This window comes from Marmota monax, unplaced genomic scaffold, assembly GCF_021218885.2.
Source record: "Marmota monax isolate L192 unplaced genomic scaffold, Marmota_monax_Labrador192_F-V1.1 WCK01_AAM20220418_F8-fsc00041, whole genome shotgun sequence".
In the NCBI taxonomy this organism is placed as follows: domain Eukaryota; kingdom Metazoa; phylum Chordata; class Mammalia; order Rodentia; family Sciuridae; genus Marmota; species Marmota monax.
Window position 1 is genome coordinate 14,096,009 of NW_026695238.1, and position 12,598 is coordinate 14,108,606.

At 40.6% G+C, this 12,598-nt stretch overlaps 1 protein-coding gene across 1 annotated transcript in view; it reads right to left on the minus strand.

The window, feature by feature from the left end:
* Positions 1-12,598, minus strand: part of Pde6d (phosphodiesterase 6D) — a 55,222-nt gene that overhangs the window by 3,304 nt on the left and 39,320 nt on the right. Inside the window, exons 2-4 of the mRNA XM_046439654.2 lie at positions 2,585-2,673; positions 1,520-1,645; positions 562-667 (exon numbers count right to left, since the gene is read on the minus strand). Of these exons, the coding sequence (XP_046295610.1) occupies positions 562-667; positions 1,520-1,645; positions 2,585-2,673 (321 nt within the window). The remainder of the gene's footprint in view (positions 1-561; positions 668-1,519; positions 1,646-2,584; positions 2,674-12,598) is intronic.

A 12,598-nucleotide genomic window follows, 5' to 3' on the forward strand; every position in this document is an offset into this window, starting at 1 on the left:
TAAATTTTTTTTTCATTTTAGATGGACACAACACCTTTATTTTATTTTATTTATTTTTAGTGGTGCTGAAGATTGAACCCAGGGCCTCACATGTGCTAGTCAAGCACTCTACCACTGAGCCACAACCCAAAGTTTTTTATTCTTTCTGCTCTTATCACACTATCTTATTTATTTGTTTATTTTTTGGGGGGTTCTAGGGATTGAACTCAGGGGTACTCGACCACTGAGCCACATCCCCAGCCCAACTTTGTATTTTATTTAGAGACAGGGTCTCACTTGAGTTGCTTAGTGCCTCGCTTTTGCTCTGGCTGGCTTTGAACTTGTGATCTTCCTCTCAGTCTCCAAAGCCACAGGGATTACAGGTATGCGCCACCACGCCTGGCCACACTATCTTTTTTATAGAACAAAAGTCAGTAACCTGTAAATTAAGACATCCCTGGATACTCCTTTACCCTTATTTCTCAACCTAGTTCTCTGCCCCCTTGACCAGGATCAGGTGCTCCCTGGGCCTGGAATGCCTGCTTTGAGATACACTTTGCAGTTTCCTGGGACCTCACTCACGTTAGGACGCTGGCTGGCATCATCTGGGACTCAGGTGCTGCCTCTATCAAGGACTGCCAGGTATTTGTGGAGTTAGGGATCACAAAGCCAAATTCGAAGAACCATTCTGAGGGAAGAAGGAAAAGCTGGTGAGCAGTGCCCCCATATAAAGTTACCAGGCTCTTTGCCTCCCTTTAGAGGTGACCTCTTTTTACTCCAGAACTACTGAAGTTAGTGATCAGAAACTTTCCAGACCCTAGAGGCATAAGAAAGGATGAGGAAGTCCCCTCAGGTGGTCCTCTGAGTAGTGCCAGAGGCTTGCTTCTTGTGGCTTAGCAAAGGAGGACCAGTAAGCAGGGCACAGGGTAAGCAACATTTTCTTAGAAGCAGACTGGATGTGAACTAAAACAGAGGTAGACTTTCTTTCTTTTTTTTGAGATTTTTTTTTTTTTAATATTTATTTTCGGCAGACACAACATCTTTGTTTGTATGTGGTGGTGAGGATCGAACCCGGGCCGCACGTATGCCAGGCGAGCGTGCTACCGCTTGAGCCACATCCCCAGCCCAAAGAGGTAGACTTTCTTACTCAGAACTTTAGTGCTAAGGTGCCTAATGCCCTCTTAGGCTTTATGGGGAGAACTCAATGCAGGGTGCCCTTGCAGTTGAATCTTACTTATGGCACTATTATGTACAGCACTGCACTAGACCTGAGCACAGCTGCTTTTTCCACGACTATGTCACAATATCATATCAGTGCTAAGCCAGGCACCAATGCCCAGACTCTCAGTGTCAGGGACCCTGAAGCCCCTTATCATAGCCAGACTTGTTTTAGGTTTATTTTCACTCGGGGTCCCCGATTTTGAAGATCGAGTAAAAATCCTACTACAAACTAAGTTGAAAAATCAATGTTTTCAAAACACTCCTTTCCTTTTTGTCCCAATTCCATCTAAGCCCTGATTTCATGTAGGCAGCAGAATACCTTCTAGACATTGCCCTTTGAAGTAAACTTTTTGTTCCAGACGGAATTTTTCCATTTGCTCTGCTGAAGAAAAGTTCAATTCTCGAGACACTGCCTTGCACTTGAGGATTTTCTTGGGAACACGAGCTGATAAAAGAAATAGAAATGTTGGATCCATTCTACATAAAACCATATGACAATGATGCCTCAAGTTTCTGGGAACTTGTTACTGATGATTTAGGAAACTTGTTAAATATATTAAATTCAGATAATGCCCCTGTAACTGCATGAAACTTCAGTTGAAGGGAGAGAGCTCGAATGCACCCACTGTACCTGAAAGATCTTCAAGGAATACCAGATTTGGTGCCTCTAAGGGCCTTGTGTAGCTGCCTTCACCAGGCACAGGGCTGCATGGGTACCCTCTTTTTATTCTTTTAGTACTTTGTTGTTGTTGTATAACTGGGATTGAACCCAGCCTTATGCATACTAGACAAGAGCTTTAGCACTAAGATACATCCCTAGCCCTTTTTAAGACAGGGTCTTACTAAATTGTTGAGGCTGGCCTCCACCTTGCGATGCTCCTGTCTCATCCTCTTGAGTAGCTGGGATTACAGGTGTGTGCCATTGTGCCTGACTCTAATCTCAATTTTTTTTTTTTTAGTTGCAGTTGGACACAATACCTTTATTTTATTTTTTATGTGGTGCTGAGGATTGAACCTAGTGCTTCGCACATGCTAGGCGAACGCTATACTGCTGAGCCACAGCCACAGCCCCTCTACTCTCAATTTTAACTCTGCTTTCTCTTTTACTTCAGGGAGATTAAAAAATGCAAATTTTCTTTTGGAAAAAAAGTTGAGATCTTAGTTCATATCTTTAGGTTTATTCTAATGCTAAAACTTCAACACAAAATGGGAAGTGGAAAAAAATATATAAGAAAGGAACAAAAAATGCCAGCAACATGTGGATTTGCATGTTATGCTATCAGGGCTCACACACTTATTAGGTATGCATTTACTTAGCTTCCTGATGCCCAGGGCTGGTTCTGGTATTGACTACAGCCCTGTGAACACAGGTATTAGAAAGTACCTTCATGCTCCACACCAGGGACAGACAGGTCTTCTGTTCCTTGCCAGAGTATTTTCCCTGTCTCAGCATCCCGAAGGTTCATCCAATTTCTGATCAAATATAATTAAGGAAAAATAAGGCTCTGAAAGTGACTCCAATTTTATACTCTATGGATCACGTATTTGCTTCTACTTTCTTGTTTAGTTTTTTAGCAAGTTTCCCAAACTGCTAAGTGCCATGAAAGTTGAAATGACTATGCAGAGTCCAAAAGATGTTTAAAAGAAGGCGCAGAGACCTACAGGAGATGTTTTTATGTACAATATAAGAATCCAAAGACTGCACGCACCTAGAAATTCCAAGAAAGGGACAGAAAATCAACATCAAAAAATTTACAATTTACCAACTGAATATGATTACCCAAAAGACCTAGAAGAACATATATCAGAGGTCCCTGAAGGAAATGACACATGTGGATCCCCCTAAAGTAAAAATCATGGTGCATAAGCTTCAATCATAAGCACAGAAGATCTGCTTTTTTTTGAATCCAGGCCTTATACATACTAGGCAAGTGTTCTATAGCTGAGCTACTGCCCCAGTCCTGCTTTTAAAAATGAGAAGATAGTGAAATATCACCAGAAATTCAAGAAGGCATTTACTCTGAAAAAAAAACGAACCAGAACAAAGAAAAAAGCAATTTAAAGGAAAAAAGAGAATATAGACAAATGGAAACTTTTAAAATGTTTTCCTGGTTCGCCATCACTATTTTTATTTTTTCAGATGCAAACTTTTAAGAGGAGTATTAAAGATGGGTGTGGTGATGCACACTTATAATCTCAGTGACTTGGGAGGCATCAAAATTTGAGGCCAGTCTCTGCAAATTAACAAGGCTCTAAGCAACTGAGTGAAACCCTGACTGAAAATAAAAAATGAAACAGGCTGGGGATGTGATTCAGCGCTTCTGGAATCCCCAGTACCAAGGGGGGCAGGAAGTGGCAAGGCATAACCTTATAGGCACTAGATGTATATATAAGTGATTGTGTATATTTTTGGTGATTTTCTCTGGCTCAAGGTTACAATATATGAGGCTAGTATACTCTCAGTCCAAAAAATCTTCTAACCTAAGTATTTATATTTTCTAGTTCTTGTATCATTTGGCAAAACAAATGAGTCAAATAATGCCAATTCAAAAATACATCCTGAGAAAAGATAGCCTCTTCAACAAATGGTGCTGGGAGAACTGGGAATCCATATGCAGCAAAATGAAAATAAACCCTTATCTCTCACCATGCACAAATCCCAAATCTCAAAGTGGATCAAGGACCTAGGAATTAGACCCGAGACCCTGTGCCTAATAGAGGAAAAGGCAGCCTAAATCTTCATCACATCAGATTAGGCCCCAACTTCCTTAACAAGACTTCTAAAGCGCAAGAAATAAAATCAAGAATTAATAAATGAGATGGACTCAAACTAAAAAGCTGCTTTTCAGCAAAAGAAACAACCAATGAAGTGAAGAGAGAGCCTACCTTTTGGGAGCAAAATTTTGCCACATGCACATCAGATAGAGCCCTAATCGCCAGGATATATGAAGAACTCAAAAAACTTAACACCAAAAAAAATAAACAACCCAATCAATAAATGGGCTAAGGAGCTGAAGGCACTTCTCAGAAGAAGATATACATTTGATCAACAAATATATGAAAAAATGTTCAGCATAGGGGAAAAGGTACACTCATTCATTGCTGGTGGGACTGTAAACTGGTGCAACCAATCTGGGAAGCAGTATGTCGATTTCTTAGAAAACTTGGAATGGAACCACCATTTGACCCAGCTTTGCCACTTCTCAGTCTACACCCAAAGGACTTAAAATCAGCATACTATAGTAATGCAGCCATATCAATGTTTATAGCAGCTCAATTCACAATAGCTAAACTGTGGAAGCAATCTATATGTTCTTCAATAGATGAATGGATTAAGAAACTGTGAGAGGGCTGGGGATGTGGCTCAAGCGGTAGCTCGCTCGCCTGGCATGCATGCGGCCCGGGTTCGATCCTCAGCACCACATATAAATAAAGATGTTGTGTCTGCCGAAAAACTTAAAAAAAAAATATTAAAATTCTCTCTCTCTAAAAGAAACTGTGATATATATATATATATATATATATATATATATATATATATAATGAAATATTACTCAGCATTAAAAGAGAATGAAATTATAGTATTTGCGGTAAATGGATGGAGTTGGAGAATATCATGCTAAATGAAGTGAGCCAATCCCAAAAAACCAAAGGCCAAATGTTTTCTCTGATGAGTGGATACTGATCCATAATGGGGGGAACATGGGAAAAATGGAGGAAATTTGATGGGGCAAAGGGTAGGGAGGGGTAGGGAGGGAGCATAGGGGTAGGAAAGATGGTGGGATGAGATGGACATTATTACCCTACTAGGCACATATATGACTGCACGTATGGAGTGACGCTACATCATGTATAATCATAGAATGTAAAGTTGTGCTGCAGTTGTGTACAATGAATCAAAATGCATTCTGCTATCATATACCTAATTAAAATAAAATTAAAACAATAAATAAAAAACAAAAATAAACTAAAAAAGAATAAAATACACAAAATTTATTAAAGCGATTCCTGTTCTAATTAAAAAAATATGTTTGGGAAAAAAATATCCTCTAGAAAAACATATTTTCATGGAGGAACCACATAACTCAATGCAAGGGTTAGAAGATAAAGCAGAAGGAAGCTCTCAGAAAAAGAAAGAAAAATACAAGGAGAGAAAAGAGTAGATATGCAAAAAGTGGGCATCTAAAAGGTCCAATTATTAACTAACAGGAGTTTTAGAAAAACAAAGCAGAGAGAAGCGGGCAGGGAGGTCATCAATACATCAATTCAAGAAAACTTCCCAGATTGTAAGTGTTCTACAAATGTCCGAGTCCCATCTTAGTGAATGTGCAGAATATCAAAGATAAAGAGAAGTTTTCTTCCAAAGGAAAAAGAAATTGTCATGTAAAGGATCAAAATCATAATGGGAAAAGAAAAAAAAAATCAGAATGAATCAGACTTTTCAACAGGAACCATGGAGGATGAGAGAAAATTTGAGCAGTGCCTTTAATATTCTCAGGGAAACAATTTTTGATACAAACTGAAAATATTGTTTAATTTTTCAATAAACTGACAATAACAACCTCTACCAAAACAACAGGGAACCTGGTACAGTTGCTCATGTTTGTAATCTCAGTGGCTCGGGAGGCTGAGGCAGGAGGATCTCAAGTTCAAAGCCAGCCTCAGCAACTTAGAGAGGCTTTAAGTAACTTGGCAAGACCCTGTTTCTGTATAAAAAGGGGCTGGGATATGGCTCAGTGTTTAAGCACCCCTGGGCTTCATCCCCAGTACAAAACAAACAAACAAACAAACAAACAACCCCAGAAAATCAAAGTTAGAAGGAAGAGCTCTAACACAAGAGGCAGGCATGAGAACTGGAGTGGTGGTGCTGAAGGTCCCAAGACAAGAAATCTTGAGTGCCTGGCCTAGGAGTAGAAGAGAGCAGGGCAGAAGCAAGAGACAGGCTTTCTCTCCATAAGGTGAACTTCACAGAATACCCAATGCATTTATACAGAAAGGAGATCCACATAATTAGGGGAGTCTGGGGTCAAATTAGTATATAATACAGGACACCTAAACAAATGAATCACAAAACAATACAATTACTGATATCAGGGAAAAGCCAAAGGTTGTATTAGAAGGAAAGAGTAGTCATGGGACACTACGTGGCTTCACTGTAAATAGTGTTGACACAGTCATTATGATCAAAATGGACTACAGTAGTGCATGCAGTAATCCCAGCAGCTCAGGAAGATTGCAAGTTTGAGGTTAGCCTCTACAAGTTAGTGAGACCCTGTCCTCAAAATAAAAAATAAAAGGGTTAGGAATGTAGTTCTGTGATAGAGCTGCCCTGGGTTCAATCTGCAGTATCACCACTACTACCACTACCTTAACAACCAAAACAAACAAACAAACAAACAACAACACACACACACACACAAAAAAAAAAAAAAACAGACTACAGCTTCAGTATGGTTTTTTCTGGGAAGTCACAGAACAGGAAGGCATGCAGGAATGAAGTGTGGATAAACAACAAAACCATCATTTTCAATAGCAGAAAATCAATAAATAATACTTAAAACTGAAACACTAGAGTGTAGCCACAGGGTGCTTTTTAGAAATACCAAGATAAACACCAAATAAATCAGCTAAGAAGAATGAAAAATAGTCTTTTCTGGGGAGTAGAAAATAGGGTATGAGGACAGAGCATATTGTTCTTCATTAGAAACTTGGTGAACTGACTCTTTGAATGGTAGATACATATGACTTTATAAAAATAAAGAGTAAGCTTAAAAAGAATGTATCTGGCAAGTTCAAGGCCAGACTGGGCAACTTAGCAAGACCTTGTCTCAAAAAGTAAAAAGGGGTAGGGGTGGTAAAGCTACTGGGTTCATGCTGGGTACGGTGACACATGCCTATAATACTCATAGCTCAGGAGACTGAGACAGGAGGATCTTGAGTTCATAGCCAGCTTCAGCAACTGTGAGGGGCTAAGTAAATCACTGAGATCCTGTCTCTAAATAAAATACAAAATAGGGCTGGGGATGTGGTTCAGTGGTCGAGTGCCCCTGAGTTCAATCCCCAGTACATCCCCTCCCCCCAAAAAACTACTGGGTTCAATCCCAGCACCCTCCCAACCATCCCCTCTCCCAAAGATAGTCTCAAGCTTTTTTGTTTAAAAACAACAAAATAGGTAAACAAGAAAATAAATCATGTCTTTTCTCTTTAAAAAAAAGATAAAGAAGTATTTTCCAAGATTAAAGGCCAAATCTGTGAAAGATGGCTAATGTTTGTAAATTTTGTAGATTGAGTGCCAACTAAATACTGTTCACATATTGATATAGTTTTTCTTTGCTATTCAGCAGCTCAACCCTCTTCCCACAGGACCCTGTTGTCTCTCTCCCTGGGGGAGGCAGAGACTACACGTCACTGTGGCAGGTAGGAGGGCAGATCCTTCTCTTTTCACCCTGGTGCAACTAGAGACAGTGTGAGGCCTAGTCTTGTACGCCTGGGGTGTCCAGTTCTGGAGTCATACAAGAATTTGGGAGTCTTCCATGTGGAGTGAGAGGCAGCCAACTTGCCCTTTCTGCTCTGTGGCCTTTCCAAGCAGTTCCAAAAGCCCCAGATACCCTTGGCACATTTTCTCATTGTTTGGCTGGCTGGCAGTGGAGAGCCCAGCCCAACACAGCTGACGCACATCTCATGTGCACTGGCACTACATTTAACCCTCTGGAGAGATTCCTTCTAAGTTTTGCTGTCATATAGGAGAATCACAAGGGATAACAAAGGGCTGTCCAGCAGAGCACCTGGAATGAGATGAGGACTCTAGCTTCCTGTGCCCTCAACTTGACTGCATATTTCTCCTCTTGGGGGTGCAGGTCCTAATCAACTCTCCTGTGTGTTCACCAGGTCTCTAGGCACTGAAGATCCTCTACCCATAGCTGGTTGGCCTTCTCCGCTTCATATTTCCAAACTCCACCTTTTCTTTCTCTTGCTAGGCCTCTTGCATGCTAGGCAAGTGCTCTGCCACTGAGCCACACTCCCCCTCTTTTTTTCTACAACTAAATTCAAAGGCAACTAAAAAATATATGATCCTGCTTAGGTCATGTCTCACAATTCCAAGTACTACAAATCTGCCTACCAGTCCTGGGGTTTCTGTATATTAAGAGAAGCTTCTCCAACTGGAGTGGGGAAAACAACAGATAATATTGTCCTGTCAACTTATTCCGAGTTCAGATCTAACAGACATGTCCTAGACACGTAAGCCCAAGGTTTCCAGAAGAAACAGTCCTTATTCAGACAACTCAGGAGAGACTTCTCATTCTGACATAACAGAGAGCATCCCATGTACCCAATACAGTGATATGGGCATAAGACTTCTTAAAATTAAACAACAAAACTAAACAAAATGGGAATTACTCCTACAGTTCCAGACTCACAGGCAGGAGGGGCATTCTAGTAAAACTAATGTGAGAAACACCTTGGAGAAGGGGTTTCCTAGATCAGACCCAGCAGCTTCCAGAAAACACTGACCCAAGTCAATAAGAAAAGCCTGAGACCAGAGATCACTTTTCCATCTGTCTAGTAAATCCTAAAAGTTTTAAGTTAGTCTTTTATCTGACATTCAGTGAAGAGTGAATTTGATGTTTCTCCATTTCAGACTAAGGGAGAGAATCAGCTAAAAATACACTGTTAGTCTCCACAGCCCAGTGCTCTTCTCTTTATAAGTAATCAAGTTAAAGATATAATTGATTATCTTTTATTTAAAAAAATCTCTGGCTAGTTCAAGAATTACCCACTTCTAGGGACCAGAGAGAGGGAAGAGAGGAGGGAAAGGGGAAATGTAGGGGTATGATATTGTCTAAATTATATTGTATGCAGGTAACAATAAATTTCACCATGGTGTATAATTATAATGTACCAGTAAAAAATACGAAAAAAAAAATCATTCCTTTCTGAGGCTCAGTGTGGTGGTACTCACCTGTAATACCAGCTACTTGGAAGGCCGAGGCAGGAGGATTACAAGTTTGAGATCAGCCTGGGTTCTTTTTTTGCAAGACCCTGGGTCCCACCCCAGCTCCGAGAAAAGAAAGAAGGAAGAAAAGGAAGGCTCTTAGTTCATGGGGATGAATATGGGGAACTGATTTATAAATTATAAAATGCAAATTCATAATAGCCTATAGCAAATAAAAATTATCAAGATAAGTTGTCTTAAAATAATAAAAAGAACAGCTGATCCTCAAAAGAAGAAACATTTGGCTAAAAATAATAGAAAGGTGAGTTTTGATGACTGGTCATCATTTGGCTGAAACATTTTTGTCTTAACAGCTTCTTGCTAACCATATTTTTCAGAGAAAGGAGCCTGAGTTTTAAGACTCAAAGGTCAAGTCTCTTCCAATCTTGAGAGAGGAGGATTAGGTAGACAGGCTTTAAGGGAGGTGAGGGCTGGAGTACTATTTATAAATACCACCCTCTGGGTCACCCAGGTCTTTTCTCATTTGAAAGCTCCCAGGCGATTTGTATGCTGGATGAGCACAGAGGGCCCTCCTGTACTACAGGAAGCCTCCTGCTTGGAGGAGAGCTATCTCTCTGGCACTGGGACCTTCTTATTTGGAACCAGGCAGAATAAAAAAAATTCTCATATGTACAAATAAGAGCGTCTCTCTCTCTCTCTCTCTCTCTCTCTCTCTCATCTCTCTCTCTCTCTTTTTTGACACTGGGGATTGATTCCAGGGATGCTCTACCACTGAGCTGTATCCCCAGACTTTTTTTTTTTTAATTCTGAGACAGGGTTTCCCTAAATTGCCAAGGGTGGCCTTGAATTTCCAATCCCCCTGCCCCAGTCTCCCGAATTACTTGGATTATAGATGTGAGCATCTTTAAAATAAGGTGCAGCTTAGTGGTAGAGTGCCCCTGGGTTTAATCCCCAGCTCCAGAGCAAAATCAATAGTTTGCAAAGTGTTGAATCTCAGGAAAGATGAGAAAGGAAGTGAACATTCTATAAACATCATAGAAGAACTGGAGGCCCTTGGCTCAAAGGAAAGGTAAGCTAAGTTCTCTTATGTAGAAGAACATATGTGCCCTGGTGTGATGCAGTATAGCCAGTGCAGGAGCTGAGGACAGATAGATATGAGGTATAGAAGGCAGTGAAGGAGGAGGGTGGCACTAGGCAAGTGCTCTACCACAGAGCCACAACCTTGGCCTCCCCAGCCCCTTTTTGTATTTTACATAGAGACAGGGTCTCACTAAGTTACTTAGGGCCTTGTTAAGTTGCTGAGGCTGGCTTTAAACTCAAGATCCTCCTGTCTCAGCCTCCTGAGCTGCTGGGATTACAGGTGTGTGCCATTGCACCTGGCTCAATATCAATTTTTACATTATAAACAGAGCTAGCACCTCACTGGTGAGTTAAAGGAGGAAGGAAAAATGAGAGAAATTATTTTAAGGGAAGACAGCAGAGAGAGTGAGGGAATGGGATGGCAAAGAGGGGATAGAAGAAAGAAACACAGGAAGAGAAAGACATAAGAAGGGAGCGATGAGGTGGGAAAAAGACATTGAGAAAAAGATACACCAAGAAATGCCCACATACAACTGAAAACCAAGACAGGGCCAAGATGCAAGGGAACAAGAAGCAACCGGTGTGGTGACTCATGCCTATGGTCCCAGCTCCTCAGGAGGCTGAGACAGGAGGATCACAAGTTTGAGGTCAGCCTGGGCATGTTAGTGAGACCCCGTTTCAAAAAATAAAAAGGGCTGGGGGTACAGCTTAGTGGTAGAGTGCCCCTGGGTTTAATCCCCAGTAATAGGAATAATTTTTTTTCAAATATTTATTTTTTAGTTATCGGTGGACACAACATCTTTGTTTATATGTGGTGCTGAGTATCGAACCCGGGCCGCACGCATGCCAGGCGAGCGCGCTACAGCTTGAGCCACATCCCCAGCCCAGGAATAATTTTTAAAAAGAAAAGGAAAAGAAAAAAAGGAAGAAAGAGGTCCAGGAAATTTGCAAAAGTTTCCCCAGAATTTTTTTTAAATTTTGAGACAGGGTCTCATTAAGGTACTCAGGCTAGCCTCGAACTTGCAATATTTCTGCCTCCAGGGCTGGGGATGTGGCTCAAGTGGTAGCGCGCTCCCTGTCATGTGTGCGGCCCGGGTTCGATCCTCAGCACCACATACAAACAAAGATGTTGTGTCCGCCAATAACTAACTAAATAAATACACATATAAAAAAATATTTCTGCTTCTGCTTCCCAAGGTACTGGGAGTACAGGCATGGATTAATTTGAGTAGCTTAACCTAGAAAGAGATTAAAGGAAGGGAATGGCTCCCTTAGTTTTAGCATTTTAAATAAAACCTAATTTTAATTCCTTCTAATTTTTTACTTTACCAGCAGAACTCAGGACAAGATTAGGAGTAGGATGGATTATTTCTGGAAAAATTATTAGAAAACAATGACTATGTTCTACTATTGCATGTGTTGCTAAATTAGTGCTCTTAAGATATGTGTGTGTGTGTGTATGTATGTGTGTGTGTGTAGCATAGGCAATTTTCTCCCTTGAGCTACATCCATTCCCTTTATTCTCTTTTATACTGTTGGTATAACAGCTGCTTAATATTTCTCCTTTAGTTGTTAGTCCATTGTTTCTCAAAGTATGGTTCCATGCCCTTGTTAAAAATATTGCTTCCCAGACCTCATCTCAAACCTAGGTGATCAGAATCTAAGTGTGAAGGCTGGGAATGCTCCTCTTCAAAAAGAGATTTTTATGGGTAATAAAATCTAAGTACTACCTGCCTAGCTTTCAGATCAACACTGCCTGTTCAAAACCTCCAATAGTTTTTCACTGTTTAAGATGAAAGCCCTATTTATTTATTTATTTACTTATTTATTTATTTTTAGTTGTAGATGGACACAATACCTTTATTTTATTTATTTATTTTTATGTGGTGCTATGGTTCAAACCCAGTGCCTCACACATGCTAGGCAAGAGCTCTATCACTGAACCACAAACCCAACCCCAAGTCCTATCTTTTTCTTTTTTAATTTTTTTGTAGTTGTCTTTATTTTATTTATTTATTTTTATGTGGTGCTGAGGATTGAACCCAGTGCCTCACGCATGCTAGACAAGCACTCTGCCCCTGAGCTACAGCCCCACCCACCTCTTCTTTTTTTTAATATTTATTTTTTAGTTAAAAGTGGACACAATATATTTATTTTTATCTGGTGCTGAGAATTGAATCCAGTGCCTCACGCATGCTGGGTGAGCGCTCTACCTCTGTGCCACAACCCCAGCCCCAAGTCCTATTTTCTTAATTTGCCATTTCAAGTTCTTTGTGGCTCTAACATCTCTAGTCTCCCTTCCTGCTTGACGCTCCTTCCCACCCCCACTGTCACTGGGGCACAGGGAAAAGCCTGTGCTCTCAG